Source organism: Gorilla gorilla, chromosome 20 (genome assembly GCF_029281585.2).
Source record: "Gorilla gorilla gorilla isolate KB3781 chromosome 20, NHGRI_mGorGor1-v2.1_pri, whole genome shotgun sequence".
Lineage (NCBI taxonomy): Eukaryota > Metazoa > Chordata > Mammalia > Primates > Hominidae > Gorilla > Gorilla gorilla.
Genome location: NC_073244.2, coordinates 25445052 through 25463357, shown reverse-complemented (window position 1 = coordinate 25463357; position 18306 = coordinate 25445052). Strand labels below are relative to the sequence as shown.

The 18306-nt window shown below is 48.7% G+C and overlaps 1 protein-coding gene across 40 annotated transcripts in view; it reads left to right on the top strand.

Annotated features, from left to right (window-relative positions):
- Nucleotides 1-18306, top strand: part of SUGP2 (SURP and G-patch domain containing 2) — a 42906-nt gene that overhangs the window by 15157 nt on the left and 9443 nt on the right. For 38 of the 40 annotated variants that reach the window (XM_063701134.1, XM_063701128.1, XM_055372217.2 and 35 more), the window contains exons 5-8: nucleotides 8363-8850; nucleotides 10284-10395; nucleotides 14046-14524; nucleotides 17026-17087. In XM_063701134.1, the coding sequence (XP_063557204.1) occupies nucleotides 8363-8850; nucleotides 10284-10395; nucleotides 14046-14524; nucleotides 17026-17087 (1141 nt within the window). Of the gene's footprint in view, nucleotides 1-8362; nucleotides 8851-10283; nucleotides 10396-14045; nucleotides 14525-15082; nucleotides 15196-17025; nucleotides 17088-18306 lie in introns of those variants that run through there. The other 2 variants (XM_055372226.2, XM_055372228.2) reach the window with 1 other exon arrangement.

Genomic DNA, 18306 nt, shown 5'->3' with positions numbered 1-18306 from the left:
TTTTTTTTTTTTTTTTTTGAGATGGAGTCTTGCTCTGTCGCCCAGGCTGGAGTGCAGTGGCGCTATCTCGGCTCACCGCAACCTCCGCCTCCCGGGTTCATGCCTTTGTCCTGCCTCAGCCTCCCGAGTAGCTGGGACTACAGGAGCCCACCACCACGCCTGGCTAATTTTTTGTGTTTTTAGTAGACATGGGATTTCATAGTGTTAGCCAGGATGGTCTCGATCTCCTGACCTCGTGATCCACCTGCCTCAGCCTCCCAAAGTGCTGGGATTACAGGCGTGAGCCACCGCGCCCGGCCGAACAACTTATTAAAATTACAGTTTGCGTCCTAAATATAGTACTTTCTTATTAGAGAAAGTAAAGAACAAGCCAGAGAAAGAGTCTCGCTCTGTCACCCAGGCTGGAGTACAGTGGCGCAATCTTGGCTTACTGCAACCTCCGTCTCCTGAGTACAAGCGATTCTCATGCCTCAGCCTCCCAAGTAGCTGGGATTACAGGTGCACGACATGAGGCAGGTCACCTCAGCAAAGAGGCAATGGCCAGTTCTGTCCACAGGGCTCCAGTGGCAACAAATAATGCTTGTGGGGTGTGAGGGTGGAAGGTCTCAAATCTGTGTATTTTTAGTAGAGATGGGGTTTCACCATGTTGGCCAGGTTGGTCTCGAACTCCTGACCTCAGGTGACCCGCCTGCCTTGGCCTCCCAAAGTGCTGGGATTACAGGCGTAAGCCACTGTGCTGGGCTGAGACATCATTTCTCTAAAAAAAAAAAAAAAAGTGATGATCAGTGCTTTGATTGTATTTCTGCCTACCTTTCTGGCAGTTTATTATGCTATCTGGGAGTGAAACTGCTGGGTTAAAGCTCATGTTAGAGGCTTTTGATTTATGTCAGTTTCTCAGCTGCAGCACTTTTTATTTTTATTATTATTATTTGTTAACGGAATCTTGCTCTGTCGCCAGGCTGGAGTACAGTGGTGCGATCTCGGCTCACTACAACCTCTGTTTCCCAGGTTCAAGCAATTCTTGTGCCTCAGCCTCCCAAGTAACTGGGATTACAGGTGCCTGCCACCACACCCAGCTAATTTTTTGTATTTTAGTAGAGACGGGGTTTTACCATGTTGCCCAGGGTGGTCTTGAACTCCTGAAATCATGCGATCCGCCTGCCTCGGCCTCCCAAAGTGCTGGGATTACAGGCGAGAGCCACCGCGCCCAGCCTCAGCTGCAGCACTGAGGCTGGATCATTCTGTATTAGGGTTGGAGCTGTCCTGGACATTGCAGGCTGTTTAGCAGCATCTGTGGCCTCTATCCGTTTGATGTTAGTAGGACCTTCTATCTCACTAGTAACAACCCAGAATACATCCAGACACTGCCTGGTGTCCCATGGCAGGCAGAGCTGCCCCTGATGGAGACCATTGATGTTTATCATTAGATTACTCTCCATAGGTTATCTGTACTAATTGACTTTCTCACTGCTTCTCTGTAAGTGTGCTGTGCCCTCTTTTGTTTTCTGTTTTTTGTTAGTGACAGGATCTCACTCTGTTGCCCAGGCTGCAATGCAGGGGTGCTATCACAGCCCACTGCAGCCTTGACCTCCTGAGTGTGCCCTTTTTGGTAGTCAGATTGTACCCATACTGGACTTGCTATGCTTGCTGTTGTAATTACTAAAGATGCTTGAAAGGCATACATTTCCATGTCTTTGGTCCTACCCACCATGATTTACCAAGGGGAAGGTTGGAGCTTATTGTGATTTTATTTTTACAAAATTCTTGAGTTTGGATTATTTTCATGTATTGAATGAGGTAGGCATGTAACTTAAAAGTTAAAAATTCCCAAATAACCTAATTGTCCCAGCATCATTTATTGAATACTTTTTATTTAATAAACACTTGTGCCTTCTCTGCAGTTGGTACTGTTCTAAGCACATTACTGATTTAAGCACTAGCTGGTTGAATCCTCATAAACAACGTTGGGAGGCAGGTCTGTTGCTATGCTTATTTTACAGACAAGAAACTTTGAGGCTCCAAGAGCCCTCTTGCCTTGAGGATCCACAACTAGTAAGAGGCAGAGTTGAGTTTCAAATCCAGGGTCTGTGGTCTGAACCAGTGTGCATGTTGAAGGATTGTCAGATTGACAGATGCAAGCAGATACCGACCCTCTTGGTAAGAAGGCATCCAGACTTAGAAAGCCCAGGGGCACTTTACAGGTGGTTGATAAGGTGATTAGGCTGGAGGAATAGGAGGCCCTGAGAGGCCTGGGGGCTGGTGCCTCTGCCCCATGACCCCTGCACATGGCCCAGTGGTCTCATGACCACTGATAACCAGGGGCAGCAGGTGGAAGCCAGAGTCAGGGGTATGTTTGGATGGGGGCAGGGCAGGGTACAAAATCAGAAATAAGCGGCCGGGCATGGTGGCTCACACCTATAAGGTGGGTGGATCACGAGATCAGGAGATCGAGACCATCCTGGCAAACACGGTGAAACCCTGTCTCTACTAAAAATACAAAAAAAAATTAGCCGGGCCTGGTGGCGGGTGCCTGTAGTCCCAGAAATAAACATCAAACTAAGAACTGATATTTGAGGTAAACCAGTATCATGAAAGAGAATCACCAAACTCAACCAACTCCTGACACCCTAGAAGACAGAGTTACTATGAGAAAGAGGAGGTGTAGTCTATAAATATGTATGTGTAATGAATAGTCTCAGGTAATAAGAGTATATTGTATCCATGAAACAGACACTGGTTGCTATGAAAACGATTCTATTAAGGATCTTGGAAATGAAAAATAGATTGAAATAAAAATCTCAGCGGTTGGCTGATAGAATAGATCCTGAAGAAGGACAGATTTAGGAGTTGGTCCCAGAGACTTTATCATCCAAAAACTCCTTCACAAGGAATTACCTGGCTGGGTGCGGTGGCTCACGCCTGTAATCCCAACACTTTGGGAGACCGAGGGGAAACAGATGACTTGAGGTTGGGAGTTCGAGACCAGCCTGGCCAACATAGTGAAACCCTGTCTCTAATAAAAATACAAAAAATTAGCTGGGCGTGGTGGCAGGCGCCTGTAATCCCAGCTCCTTGGGAGACCGAGGCACGAGAATCACTTGAACCTGGGAGGCAGAGGTTGCAGTGAGCCAAGATCGCACTACTGCACTTCAGCCTGGGTACAACGGAGCATGACTCTGTCTCAAAAAAAAAAGAAGGAATTACCAAGAGACTGTAAGAGGAAAGAGTGTGATACAAAAGCACAGCAATAAGTAAAGAAACTGCTAAACTTAGGTTTCTGGTGTGCATGTTTGAATTCTTAAGTCAAAATGCTCCTTGTATGTTGTATTTAACAAAACAGTCAATTGAACGCATAATGAAAAGCCAAATGTTTCTGCTGTGACCTGTTTCCATGTTCCACTCCTTGAAGGCAGTCACTTAGTTCTTCAAACTACTTCTCACGGCTACCTCTGTATCTCTTTTTGTTTTTTATTTATTTATTTTTTTTTATTTTTTTTTTTTTGAGACAGAGTCTCACTCTGTCCCCCAGGCTGGAGTGCAGTGGCGGGATCTTGGCTCACTGCAAGCTCTGCCTCCCGGGTTCACGCCATTCTCCTGCCTCAGCCTCCCTAGTAGCTGGGACTACAGGCGCCTGCCACCACACCCGGCTAATTTTTTTGTATTTTTAGTAGAGACGGGATTTCACCATGTTAGCCAGGATGGTCTCGATCTCCTGACCTCATGATCCTCCTGCCTTGGCCTCCCAAAGCGCTGGGATTACAGGCATGAGCCACGGCACCTGGCTTACCTCTGTATCTCTTAATAAGCCTGTGTTGCTTTTTCTTGACTGAACAGTTTTATGCATGACCATTGACATTCTCTGAAGATATATGTGGATTAATAAGTTCTTTTTTTTTTTTTTTTTTAAAGAGATGAGTTCTCATTCTGTTGCCCAGGCTAGAGCACAGTGGCATGATCATAGTTCACTGCAGCCTCAACCTGGGCTCACAAAATCCCCCTGCCTCAGCCTCCCAAGTAGCTGAGACTACAGGAGTACACCACTACATTCAGCTATCAGCTTTTTTTTTTTTTTTCTTTTTTTAAGAAATGGGTTTTTGCTCTTTTGCCCAGGCTGGTGTCTAACTCCTGGGCTCAAGCGATCCCCCAGATCACTGGGGTTACAGGCATGAGCCATCATGTCCAGCCTTAATAAGTTCTTTTTATTAGTTAGCAAGTGAAAAAGTCAGACCTCTAGGAGGCAGATATAAGAAGGGCTTCTTATCTCCACCCTCTGAGGGCCAGCAGAGATTTGAGACCTTCCACCCTCACACCCCACAAGCATGATTTGTTCCCACTGGAGCCTTGTGGACAGAACTGGCCATTGCCTCTTTGCCGAGGTGACCTGCCTCGTGTCGTGCACTAAAGATGTCAGAAGAGCCAGGTGCGGTTGCTCACATCTGTAATCCCACCACTTTGGGAAGCCGAGGCGAGTGGGCCGCATGAGGTCAGGAATTTGAGACCAGCCTGGCCAACATGATGAAACCCCATCTCTACTAAAAATAAAAAATTAGCTGGGCATGGTGGTGGCTGCCTGTACTCCCAGCTACTCAGGAGGCTGAGGCAGGAGAATCACTTGAACCCAGGAGGCAGAGGTTGCAGTGAGCTGAGATCGCACCACTGCACTCCAGCCTGGGCGACAAGAGCAAAACACCATCTCAAATCAATCAATGAATCAATCAGAAGTATAGACAGACACATCCACTATGGCTTTGCTTCCTTGTTTGGAACACCAAGGGGCAGGCTTCCGTCCTTTTCTATGAGAGAGTGCAAAGCATCAAGCCTAGAAAATGATAACAACAGTGCAGGATATAAAGCTGAAGGAATATGTCATACTTTGTTTTCTCTCATCTTCTAAATTGTCACCTGGGAGTGGGCCAGCCCTGACCATGCTCTCCAGGGAGAGCCCACCAGGTCCTACATGTTCGCACACTCAGGAAAACAAGTGGCTAAGAATCCCTGTGGTCTAGCCTCAGCAGGATTGTCCAAGCACCCCAAAGTTAACATAAAATCTAAATAATTGATGTTTGGGGTGAAATAAAAGAAACTAAAATCCCAGATGATCTAAATATGTGAGGCACAAGGGGAAGGAGGGAGGTAGGTGTGCAGGCCTTTGTCTTGTTTGACAGGATAGAGCTAAAGGGTAATTCTGGATATTGATACAAAATAAGAGTTTAGGTATGTATGTCAATTAGCCATTAAAGGAACAGAAGTGAGGTCTATAAATTCCATACTACTATAGAGAGAAAGAAGCAAAAACACAGGAATTGGAAAACACAGAGATGGGAAATTGCATAGCAGGTAAACGCTACCAAAAAGAAAGGATGTAGAGAATTGTTTAGGCAAAAAAGACTTTAAGGAGAACAGCACTAAAAGGAGCAAAAGAAGTTCCTGATAAAAGGGAAAGTCATCACGAACATATAGATTGTGAATCTTGGTGCCTGCACTACATAGCTTTGAGCTATATAAATAAACCTTTAGAAATCATTTAAATCCAGAGCTGGGTACGGTGGCTCATGCCTGTAATTCCAGCACTTTGGGAGGCCAAGGTGAGCAGATCACCTGAGATCAGGAGTTCAAGACCAGCCTGGCCAACATGGTGAAACCCCATCTCTGCTAAAAAAAATTCGAAAATTAGCTGGGCGTGGTGGTGGGTGCCTATAATCCCAGCTACTCGGGAGGATGAGGCTGGAGAATCTCTTGAATCCAGGAGGCAGAGGTTGCAGTGATCCGAGATTGCGCCACTGCACTCCAGCCTGGGTGACAGAGCAAGACTCCGTCTCAAAAAAAAAAAAAACATTTAAGTCCAAAACCATGATAAGAGGAATTGGATGAATCCAAAACCATGGTAGGAGACATTAATGTTTCTCTGAAATGCGTAGACGATGTAATCCAAATAAGGTTGTGGAAGATTTTATAACACAGGAAATGAGCATAAACAGAGACAATCTGCTAATATTTGTTGAGCGGTTAATGACTACTAGGCAGTTTTCATAGCACTTGCCTCCTAGTGAAAAGCTTATAACGCAGGCCTCACAGCTGTATGATGAAGTAGCTACTGCTTATCATCTTCCCTGTCTCACAGATGGAGAAACTGAGGCACAGAAAGGTTCCCAGCTAATAAGTGGCTATGCTGAGATTTGAAGCCAGCAGACTGGCTTGTTGAGTGTTCTCTGTTCTTGGTGTTACGTTCCACTGGAACTTGGGAGATGCATTTGGGACTGACATCCTCGGACTGCACTTGGCATCAGAACCGTCCAGGAACAAGGAAAGCCATCAGAGCCATGAGTGACTGGGGCAGTCAGGTCACCTGGCCCTGATTCTGCGCTCTGCCCTTGATGAGGAGTTGCCTTGCTGGGGCTGTGTTTGACTTGAGAACCAGAGTGCCCATGTTGGTCAGCATTCTCTTAATTGAGCACTATTGCTTATTAGGGCATGATCTTGCAGGATGCCACCGTTAGCCCAACAGAGTGCCAGGGCAGCAGTGGAGCTGGTACTCAGTCGTTTTCTCAGGTCCAGACAGACCTCAACTGGCTAACAGTGTCAGCAGGAGCTTGTGTATGGAGCTGCCTGCCAGGGACATGCCACATCACACAGTGCTGCCAATGCTGTGCAACACACAGCCACCTTACTTCTAGTTGGCTTGTCACTGGTAATCTGGAACCTCATCTAATAACTGATATGTTGCTACTTAATATCAAACAATCTGAAAGCCACCTGAAATACTGCCATACTTACTAAACAATATTCTTCTTTAACACAAACTGAAATCAAATATTCACAAAAGTCTGTTATGTTTGTTGTGGGGTGGTTATTTATTTATTTATTTTTAAAGAGATGGGGTTTCGCCATGTTGCCCAGACTGGTTTTGAACTCCTGGGCTCAAGCAACCCACCTGCTTCCGCCTCCCAAAGTGCTGGGATTACAGGCGTGAGCCACCACGCCCATCTTAAAAGTTCGTTATGTATGAAATCACAGAGAAAATCACAGCACACCCAGGAAATTCACATGGGCCACATTATGCCAATACAGCAAACTAGAAACCAGCAACAACCAAAATAAAACATGTTTCTGAATAACTTTTGAGTGAAGGGTAATCATAGCTGAAATTAGAAGCAATTTAGAAGGAAGTGGCAAGAAGAACATTATATACCAGATGCAGTCATAAAAATACTTAAGAGAAAGAGTGACTTCAGGTGACTTTATTAGAAATAGTGGGCCAGGTGCAGTGGCTCACACCTGTAATCCCAGCACTTTGAGAGGCTGAGGCATGTGGCTACCTTGAGCCCAAGAGTTTGAGATCAGCGTAGGCAACACGGTGAAATGTCCTCTCAACCAAAAACACAAAAATTAGCCAGGCGTGGTGGTGCACGCCTGTAGTCCCAGCTACTGGGGAGGCTGAGGTGGGAGGATCACCTGAACCCAGAAGGTCGAGGCTGCGGTGAGCTATAATCAACTCATGAAGCTAGAAGGAAAATGATGAAAAAAGTAAAGACACTAGAAGGAGAAGGATTTTTTTTTTTTTTTTAAGATAGGGTCTTGCTCTGTTGCCCAGACTGGAGTGCAGTGGTGCAATCACAGCTCACCACAGCCTCTCGACTTCCTGGGCTCAAGTGATCCTCCCACCTTAGCCTCCAGAGTAGCTGGGACTATAGGCATGCACCACCACCCTGGCTAATTTTTTTATTTTGTGGAAATGGGATCTTGTTTTGTTGCCCAGGCTGGTCTTGAACTCCTGGGCTCAAGCAATCCTCCCGCCTCAGCCTCTCAAAGTGCTGGGATTACAGGTGTGAGCCACCACGCCCAGCTGAATATTTTTCTGTGTTAGTACATGTAGCTCAACCTTCTCTTTACTGTTCTCATCATGATGACTGGGTCATAAGATTTCACACCTGGGCCGCAGGCTCCTTGGTTAATGTTCTCTTGTGGTTCACATCACACTTTCCTTGATGCAGTCAAAAGCTCACCGAGCACTCATCCTGACTGGGCCATTTAAAAGGTGTCAATTCTGCCTGCCAGGGTGCTATGGCTCCAAGGTGACTGGTTTGTGTTTCCGGGCCATCAAGAGCTGGGAGCTCCCTCACGGCTGCTGCTGATGGAAATCAAGGAGGAACTCAGTTCAAACTCCCGATTGCCCTGTGGTCACTCTTAGCAGGGCAGCTGTCTTGGGCCTAGCTCTGGGTCCTCAGTAGAGCCAGGCAGAGCCTCTGAGACAGGAGAGGACAGTGAGGAGTTGGCCACTTAGAAAGGGTTTGTGTTTGCAGGAACAATTTGGGACCTGGTGGTGTTTTCATAAATGTCCCGTTATGCTTGTTTTGTTATCTAGGTTTTTGTCTGATGAAAATAGTCTGGAGTATAAATATTACAAGCTGAAGTTGGCAGAAATGCAGCGGATGAGCCAGAACTTGCGAGGAGCCGACCAGAAGCCGACCTCAGCAGACTGTGCGGTGAGGGCCATGCTGTACTCCCGGGCTGTCCGCAACCTCAAGAAGAAACTCCTTCCGTGGCAGCGGCGGGGGCTCCTCCGTGCTCAAGGGCTCCGGGGCTGGAAGGCGAGGAGAGCGACCACCGGGACCCAGACCCTCCTATCCTCAGGCACCAGGCTGAAACACCACGGCCGGCAGGCTCCAGGCCTCTCACAGGCAAAACCATCCCTGCCAGACAGAAATGATGCTGCCAAGGACTGCCCGCCAGACCCAGTTGGACCTTCTCCTCAGGACCCCAGCTTAGAAGCCTCAGGCCCATCCCCCAAGCCAGCAGGAGTGGACATCTCTGAAGCACCTCAGACCTCTTCTCCCTGCCCATCTGCTGACAGTGGGTGATCACTCCTGTCCCCCTCCTCTGGGCCCCAGTCCCTACTCTCCCATCTCCAGGGTCTCTTTAGAATTGGGGGGGGCCTGCAATCTAGGCAAGGCAGTGGATAAAAGCTCTAGGGACCTGGCCAGGACAAGTGTACATGTTGGCGCTTTCTCTCTTGCTTTCTTGAGAGAGCTGCATGCGAGTCCTGCAGCTCCCTCCTCCTCTTCTGAGAGCGGAGCTGGTATGAGGTGCTGCCCCATGCCTTCATGCTCCCCGACAGGGTCCTGCTGCTGGGGCTGTGGGCGGTGCGTTGCCTGAACTTGGGATCCCATGTCCTGCTATATCCTGGCCTCCCTTGATAGTCTTCGGGGCTGCCTTGTTCTCTCATTGCGCCTCCTCATCCCCAGGGTCTCCACAGTTGCTGTTCTTGGGGTTCGCCGACCTGCACTGCTTCCTCCAAATCGACTAACTTCACCCCTTCTGTTTCTTCTGTCACCTTAGCTGTTTCTTTCTCTCTGTACCACAGGCCTGCTCTCTGGCCAGTGCTTCCTAAGCACTAAGTGGGAAGGAGAGAGCAAAAAAGTGTCCACAACTGCTGCATTATTTAGGTGTTGCTGTGTCGTGAGCCATTCCAAACTGTGGCTTAAAACAGGACGCATCAGCTGGGCGTGGTGGCTCACACTTGTAATCCCAGCACTTTGGGAGGCCAAGGCGGGTGGCTTGCCTGAGCTCAGGAGTTCGCAACCAGCCTGGGCAACATGGTGAAACCCGATCTCTACTAAAAATACAAAAAATTAGCTGGGCGTGGTGGCACATGCCTGTAGTCCCAGCTACTCGGGAGGCTGAGCTAGGAGAATCGCTTGAACCCGGGAGGCGGAGGTTGCATTGAGCCAAGATCTCACCACTGCACTCCAGCCTGGGCGACAGAGCAAGACTCCGTCTCAAAAAAAAAAACAACAAACCAACCAACCAGGAGGCGTCCGGTATTGTGAATTTGCCAGTGGCTGGGTCATCTGCTGAGCTAGCCCACACATGTCTGCAGTCAGCGGCAGGTGTCCAGGCTGTCAGCTGAGATGATGGTGTGGCTGGGCCACATGCCTGTCATCCCCCCAGCAGCCAGCCCATGTTTGTTCACCTGGCAATTGGGGTCGGGGCTTCAGGAGAGACAGTGGAAGTACTCAAGTCCTCCAAGGCCCAGGCTTGGAACTGGCAATGGGCTTTTCCACCACATTCTATAGCTGATGTGAGTCCCAGGACCAGCCCTGATTCAAGGTGGGGATACACAGAGTTCACTTCTTGGTGACAAAGGGTCCACATGTGACGAAGGGCAAGGCTACAGGGAGGGGACATGCAGGCCATCTTTATAATCAGCCTCCACAACCCTGCAGTGTTTACACGGGGAGCAGCAGCTCAGGAGTCATGCCTGACAGGTGCTTTATGTTTTGTAGTTGACATGAAGACAATGGAGACTGCAGAGAAACTGGCTAGATTTGTTGCTCAGGTGGGACCAGAGATCGAACAATTCAGCATAGAAAACAGCACCGATAACCCTGACCTGTGGTACGTACCCCCCCGGGTCTCATCACACCTTTTTCTTTCTCAAAGAGACAAAGTCTAAGGATGTTGCTTAGGCTGGATTTGAATTCCTGGGCTCAAGTGATCCTCCTGTTTCAGCCTCCGGAGTATCTGGGACCACAGGTGTGCTCCACTGCAACTGGCCATTACACCCTTTAGATTTGAGTGTGTTCACGCCACAAGCATGTCCTGAGCCAGCCCACAGCCTGGCCAATGCATTCCTACCATGGGGGTTATACCAGGAGTAAGTCATGACTTCACTTCAGCTGAGCCAGGGGCCTGAGGGAGAAAGATCTGTTCTAATCACCCGAGTTCAGGAGTTCGAGACCAGCCTGGCCACCATGCTAAAACCCCATCTCTACAAAAATAGAAAAATTAGCCGGGCATGGTGGCAAGCACCTGTAATCCCAGCTGCTTGGGAGGCTGAGGCATGAGAATCGCTTAAACCCGGGAGGCGGAGGTTTCAGTGAGCTGAGATTGAGCCACTGAATTCCAGCCTGGGCAACAGAGCGAGACTTCATCTCCAAAAAAAAAAAAAAAAAAAAAAGACCAGGTGCGATGGCTCATGCTTGTAATCCCCACACTTTGGGAGGCTGAGGCGGGTAGATCGTGAGGTCAGGCATTTGAGACCAGCCTTGCCAACATAGTGAAACCCCGTCTCTATACTAAAAATAAAAAAAATTAGCCGGGTGTAGTGGCGGGTGCCTGTAATCCCAGCTACTCGGGGGAGGCTGAGGCAGGAGAATTGCTTGAACCTGGGAGGCGGAGGTTGCAGTGAGCCGAGATCACGCCATTGCACTCCAGCCTGGGCAACAAGAGCAAAACTCCATCTCAAAAAAAAAAAAAAAATCTGTTCTAGGGGACCTGCCTTCATCTCGGGCATCAGGAAAAGCCTCCCCAGAGGGACATTTAATCTGCATCCAAAGGCTAAATAGGAGTTGGCCAGGGGAGGGGAGAGAGGTGAGGATTTGCTGCTCACTGCATGATAGTAGTGATAGTTGGCCCTTGCCCAGGTCTGACAGCAGGCACTTCTACACAGGGATAACGTGGCGTGCTCATGCTGGGGGCAGGTACCTTTGCCCTCTCCATTCCTTGGGTAGGTGGAACTCAGCTCAAAAGCACACAGCCCATAGACAAGAAAACCTGGGTGAGGAGCCAGCACTGCCCCTGGGGTTTTTCCCCGGGGTGACATGAGATGCCCCCTCCAGAGAAAGGCTGCCGGTAGGAGGCACCCATCTTCCCATTACTGAGCCAGAACCCTACTGAGGGGGCTCTCAACTCCTCGTGCTGGTCCTAGCTTGTTGGACAGTCATGCCTTCATCCAGTTAAAATTACAGTTGAAAACGTGCATTTCTCAGAGCATTTATGGGATTCAGTGGTGACAGAACATACTCTTTCAACTTGCTTGGGACCTGATTGCACAAGCCAAGCCCTACTCCCCTCCGCAGCCTTGGCTTATGACTGGGTCCTGCACTAAGGTGCCATCTGCCTTGTGGGGCACTGACCACCTACAGACGGGAGGCCTGACCAGGCTTACAGTCAGGTTTTGCCTTTTACAGGCAGTAGTGGCCTTGGGGAGCTGCTGGGCCCTGTAGACCTCGGGGTCGGACCTGTCCACTGTGTATGTGGGATTTCCTCTGGCAGGGTTGGATAAGGAGGACAGCCCAGTGCAGGGCAGCTGGGGGCATCCCATGAGTCCTTTTTTCTTTTTCATTTTCTTTTTTTTCAATGAAAAGTACAGTTTAAAGGAGAATTTTGCATTAGCCTGGGTACTTGGGCTGTAGTACTTGTTGGGTTTTGGGTGATTCCTCCCCATCTGTGACAGACTTTTCTGAGCAGTGTCCTTCAGAGTACTCTGTCCTGTCCTTCCCTGGAAGGAGAGCCCTGGATCCTGACCACAATACTGGGCAAGGTGTTGGACGCTATCCAGCCATGCTTATAAATGGGCCAAGATGACTTTGTGTTTCTTTTGCCTTTAGAAAAATTTTAATTCTAATGTGCTCAAGTTTATTGAGTTAATTCATTTTGTGGGTGTGGTTATGTTATAAAGTTGTCATACAATCCGTTTTATTTATTTATTTATTTTTGAGATGGAATTTCACTCTGTCACCCGGGCTGGAGTGCAGTGGTGTGATCTCAGCTCACTGCAACTTCCGCCTCTCGGGTTCAAGCGATTCTCCTGCCTCAGATTCCCAAGTAGCTGGGATTACAGGTGTCACCCAGCTAATTTTTGTATTTTTAGTAGAGACGGGGTTTCACCATGTTGGCCAGGCTAGTCTTGGATTCCTGACCTCAGGTGATCTGCCTGCCTCAGCCTCCCAAAATGTGCTGGGAGGCATGAGCCACCATGCCCGGCCCAGATTCATTTGTTTCTGCTGATATTTAGTTGTATGTGTGTGGTGTGTGTGTGTGTATGTGTGTGTGTGTGTGTGTTTGTTAGCCTGGTATAGTGGCATTTGCCTGTGGTCCTAACTACTTGGGTGGCTGATGTAGGAAGATTTCTGGAGCCCAGGAGTTTGAGACTGCAGTGAGCTGTGATCACACCACTGCACTCTATCTAGCCTGGACGACAGAGTGAGACCCCATCTCTAAAAATGTATAATAATAATTATAAAGCCATCCAGCTTTTCCAATACCATTCTTTGAAAGACCCACCCCTTTTTCGTAGTAGTTTGAGAGGTTACCTTAATCAAATGCTGGGTTTCTGGTCTTTCTATTCTGTTCCTTTGGTCTGCCTTATGGACTACTATGCTGTTTAACTCTAGAGGCTTTGGGGCATTTTATAGTGTTTGGTGGGGCTGGAACCCCTTATGAGTCTTGTTCAGAGTTTTCCCAGATACTCTTACATATTATTTTTCTTTATGAACTTTAGAACCATCTTGCCCTGATTCAGAACGGGATTTTATTGGGATATATTAATATGCTAACTGGAGGGACTTGGCACATTTATGAGGTTGAGTTGCCTTACGAGGGCCATTTTTCCTTTGGTCCAAGTGGACTTTGGTGCTTTCGGGAGTGTTTTAAGTTTCTCATACCAGCCACAGCTTCATAGCTGTGGTTACAAGTCGAGGTGGCCACCAGACCCCTGAGGCACAGAGAGGCCTCATCTCCACGCCCATGTAGGTGGACTGCAGGCCCCAGAGCGGGAAGTGCTAGGGGTGAGGAGCCTCCTCGGGGGGCACCTTACGGTTCCATGGTGCACATGTTCCAGCAGTAACTGTGCAGCTCCTCCTGGCATCTCTCCATGCTTCTCATACCTGGGAGGAACCAGAGTCAAAATGGGCACATGGAGGCCCAGAGAGGCCAGTGATGTAACCAGAAAGGGTGAGATGGGTCTCAGGCCAGATCTCTATTCCAGCATTTTCCCAAGCCCTGCATACCTTGTTTGTCTGCCTCTGTCCCCTGGAAAGCAGTTAGGCTTCTTGAATTCTAGCTCCTTATTAAGTTACTAGTACTCCTCAAATTTTCTATCATTGAGAGGCTGCACCATCAAGCCATAGCCGCGTAGAGACTGGTCAGGTTATTCTTTCCCTTGTCCCACCTCCACCTTCCTTGGATCAATCCCAGCAGTTTCAGCAAATAAAAATGTTGAGAGATTCCATCTGGTTACCCAATGTATTTCCTCTGTGCCCCAGGTTTCTACATGACCAAAATAGTTCTGCTTTCAAATTCTATCGAAAGAAAGTGTTTGAACTATGTCCATCAATTTGTTTCACGTCATCTCCGCACAACCTTCACACTGGTGGCGGTGACACCGCGGGTTCTCAGGAGAGCCCCGTGGACCTCATGGAAGGGGAAGGAGAGTTTGAAGATGAGCCCCCTCCGCGGGAGGCTGAGCTGGAGAGCCCAGAGGTGATGCCTGAGGAGGAGGACGAGGACGATGAGGATGGGGGAGAGGAGGCCCCCGCTCCCGGAGGGGCGGGCAAGTCTGAGGGCAGCACCCCTGCTGACGGCCTTCCCGGCGAGGCTGCCGAGGACGACCTGGCTGGAGCACCTGCCTTGTCACAGGCCTCCTCAGGTACCTGCTTCCCTCGGAAGAGGATCAGCAGCAAGTCATTGAAGGTTGGCATGATTCCAGCTCCCAAGAGAGTGTGTCTCATCCAGGAGCCAAAAGGTGAGTGCCCGCCTGTCGGCACAGTTGCCTCTAGCACAGTTCTTGGTTGGTGGGCTGTGAGAGTTAGAAGAGACAGGTGGAGACATTTTAATCCAAAAGAGTTTTGTGCACCACTCCAAAATGTGAGCCGACACTCATGTTTCCCAGTGGTCTGAAGGCATTGCTCTAAGGACATGTTCCCTTGCTACCCTGTGGCTTCTGGCACTCTACTTGCTGCTGGACATTTCCCTGATTGCCTGGCTTCAGGTCGGGGCATCCCCAACTGTGGAGGGGATGGGCCTGGGTCATCTCAGCTGTTTTCCTGCCTGTGACTTTGTCAGCTGGGGGCCCTTCTGAGCCCCTGGAAGGCCCAGGTGCTGATAAGCTGCTTCATGTCATGACAGTGAGATGGGAACAGAGCAGGGGTGGTCCCAGGCAGTGGTCAGTGGGACCTGCCTCGGCCGTGGGAGGCCATCTCCTGCTCTCCTGTGGGGAGGTTCCGGGTTCTTGAGGTATAATTTACCAGCAATGAAACGCACCCTTTTCAAGTGGACCATTTGAATTTTGTTGACTGTGCAGAGGCGAGAACCCACCAGTACAGCAGAGCTGAAGCCTGTTCCCAGAACGGGTCTCTTGTCCCATTGCAGTCCCCTGCCCGATTCAGCAACCACTGACTGTTTTCCAAGCCCCAGGTATTCTATCTTTCCTAGTCTGTCAGTACATAGAATTGCATCGCATGTGGCCTTTTGATGGGCAGGCCGTGGCCCAGATGACTCCTGTGCCCCCAATGCCCTCCAAGCTGTCTCCCCACAGTCAGGCCTGGACCATGCTTTCACATGGGACTTCTGCTGCAAAACCTATGTGTGAAGTTGTAGTGAATGGTGCCCCATTGTGGGACTGTGTTAAACAGTCACCTGTGTGTTCTACATCATTCAGACAGTCACATTTACATGTGACAGTGGCCTTATGGTTTTTCCTGCTTTGGAATAGTCCTCATGTTTTGTGTTTGAAAAATTTGGTGTTGCAGTGAAATGCTAACCATTCTACTATAACCTTTACCATCCTTCAAAACTTCTCATGGGGCCAGGCGCAGTGGCTCGTGCCTGTAATCCCAGCTTAGCAGGACTGAGGCAAGAGGATCGCTTGAGCCCAGGAGCTTGAGACCAGCCTGGGCAAGATGGCCAGACCTAATCTTTACAAGAAAAAAAAATTTAATGTAAAAAAAATGAAGTAAATAATTAAACTTGTCATGGATGGCAGGTAGTGTATCAGAGTGCTTGTTATGTATGCTCTTCTTGGGGGGAGGTGGAGTTTTTTTATTTCTGCTTTAGAAGCTCTCAGTTCTTTGGGTAGTTGATGAGATAAAACCAGACCTGTGCCGGGTGTGCCGGCTCACACCTGTAATCCCAGCACTCTGGGAGGCCAAGGTGGGAGGATCACCTTTGGTCGGGAGTTTGAGACCAGCCTGACCAACATGGAGATATCCCATCTCTACTAAAAATACAGAATTAGCAAGGTGTGGTGACGCATGCCTGTAATCCCAGCTACTCGGGAGGCTGAGGCCGGAGAATCGCTTGAACCTGGGAGGTGAAGGTTGCAGTGAGCTGAGATCACACCACTGCACTCCAGCCTGGGCAACAAGAGCGAAACTGTGTCTCAAAAAAAAAAAACAAAACAGACTTGCTAATCTCCCTTTCATAAAAAATAAAATAAAATGATATGATTTGGTCCTCTATATGAGAAGCATGAGAAGCATGGTTGTTTTTCACTAGAAAGTTTTAGGCAGACTTTAATTCTTTTTTTTTTTTTTGAGATGGACTCTTGTTCTTGTCGCCCGGGCTGGAGTGCGGTGGCACAATCTCGGCTCACTACAACCTCTGCCTCTCGAGTTCAAGTTATTCTCCTGCCTCAGCCTCCTGAATAGCTGGGATTACAGGCTCCCGCCACCACGCCTGGCTAGTTTTTGTACTTTTAGTAGAGACGGGGTTTCGCCATGCTGGCCAGGCTGGTCTCGAACTCCTAACCTCGGGTGATCCGCCCATCTCGGCCTCCCAAAGTGATGGGATTACAGGCATGAGCCACTGCGCCTGGCCAGACTTTAATTATTTCCCAGTGAATTAGCTGCAGATAAACTAGGAGGGCACAGTATCACAAATATTTTGTTGAAGCAAAATATATTTCTGTAGTCATGGAAAATAATCCATGTATTGGATCTTTTGTTATAAATGTGGGGACTCTTAGGTTTGAATAGACTTTCCAAAAGCAAGGCACCGCTCAGTGAACCCTTCATTATGGCCCAAGCTGCCTACCCTGAGCGTGTCCCGTCTCTGCTCACTCCAGGGGTCATACATGTTCATTCTTGAGAGGAGCTGGGGCTCAGCAGTTGCCATGCAGAGCCTAAGACACCTTCTGTCATCAGAGAACTGTTAGCCAAAATAGACTGCAAGATCTTCAGTCTCTAAGTAATTTAGGAAAAGCACATGTATGTGTATATGTATGTGTCTCTTTCTTTTGTCTTCTAGTCCATGAACCAGTTCGAATTGCCTATGACAGGCCTCGGGGTCGTCCCATGTCCAAAAAGAAGGTGAGCGTAATCATTGGTAGTCCTCACTCAAAGTATAGTTGGTTAGAATTTGTTGGAGTTCCAAAGGATGCTGCAGCTTGTGATTAAGCTGTGCTCACATTTCAAACTGAGGTATTAATGTGTAAAACACAGCAGAGACTTTTCTCTTGGGAGGGCTTTTGAAAACTGTTTTGCCTTTGTCCAAAGCATAGACTAGTGATTCAGCTGTGTAATGGATAGTTGAGATCCCTGTAACGGATGCAGTGGGATTTGAGAGATAAATGAGATAATGTCTTGGCCCTTAAGAAGTTCAAGCTAGGCCAGGTGTGGTGGCTCACGCCTGTAATCCCAGCACTTTGGGAGTCAGGGGGCGGGTGGATCACAAGGTCAGGAGATCGAGACCATCCTGGCTAACACGATGAAACCCCGTCTCTACTAAAAATACAAAAAATTAGCCGGGCATGGTGGCAGGCGCCTGTAGTCCCAGCCACTCGGGAGGCTGAGGCAGGAGAATGGCATGAATCTGGGAGGCAGAGCTTGCAGTGAGCCGAGATCGCGCCACTGCACTCCAGCCTGGGTGACAGAGTGAGACTCCGTCTCAAAAAAAAAAAAGAAGTTCAAGCTAAGGCCGATTGGGTGTCTTACACTTGTGATCCCAGCAGTTTAGGAGGCCAAAGTGGGCAGATCGCTTGAGCCCAAGAGTTTAAGACAAGCCTGGGCAATAGGCAAAACCCTGTCTCTGCAAAAAATACAAAAATTAGTTGGGCATGGTGGTGCATGCCTGTAGTCCCAGCTACTCTGGAGGCTGAGGTGGAAGGATCATTTGGGCCTGAGAGGTCGTGGCTGCAGCGAGCTAATTGCACCACTGCACCCCAGCTTGGGCTACAGACTGAGAGCCTGTCTCAAAAAAAAAAAAAAGTTCAAGTTATCCAGGTGCACTGATTCACGCCTGTAATCCCAGTGCTTTGGGAGGCCAAGACAGGGGGATCACTTGAGCCCAGGAGTTTGAGGCCAGCCTGGGCAACATAGTGAGACCTATGTCTCCTCCTGGTCTCCTTAAAAAATAAAACATAAAAACTTTCAAGCTTAGTAGACTGGACGGGTGGTGAAGAGAGTTCACTAATCTGCTAGTAAGCAGAGCGTGGTGTGTGCGGTCAGCACCTCCTACGTGCCAGGTCCCGACTGTCCACCTGGAGGCAGCAGCAAGCAGGGCCAACAGTGAAAGAGAAATGGATGAGGC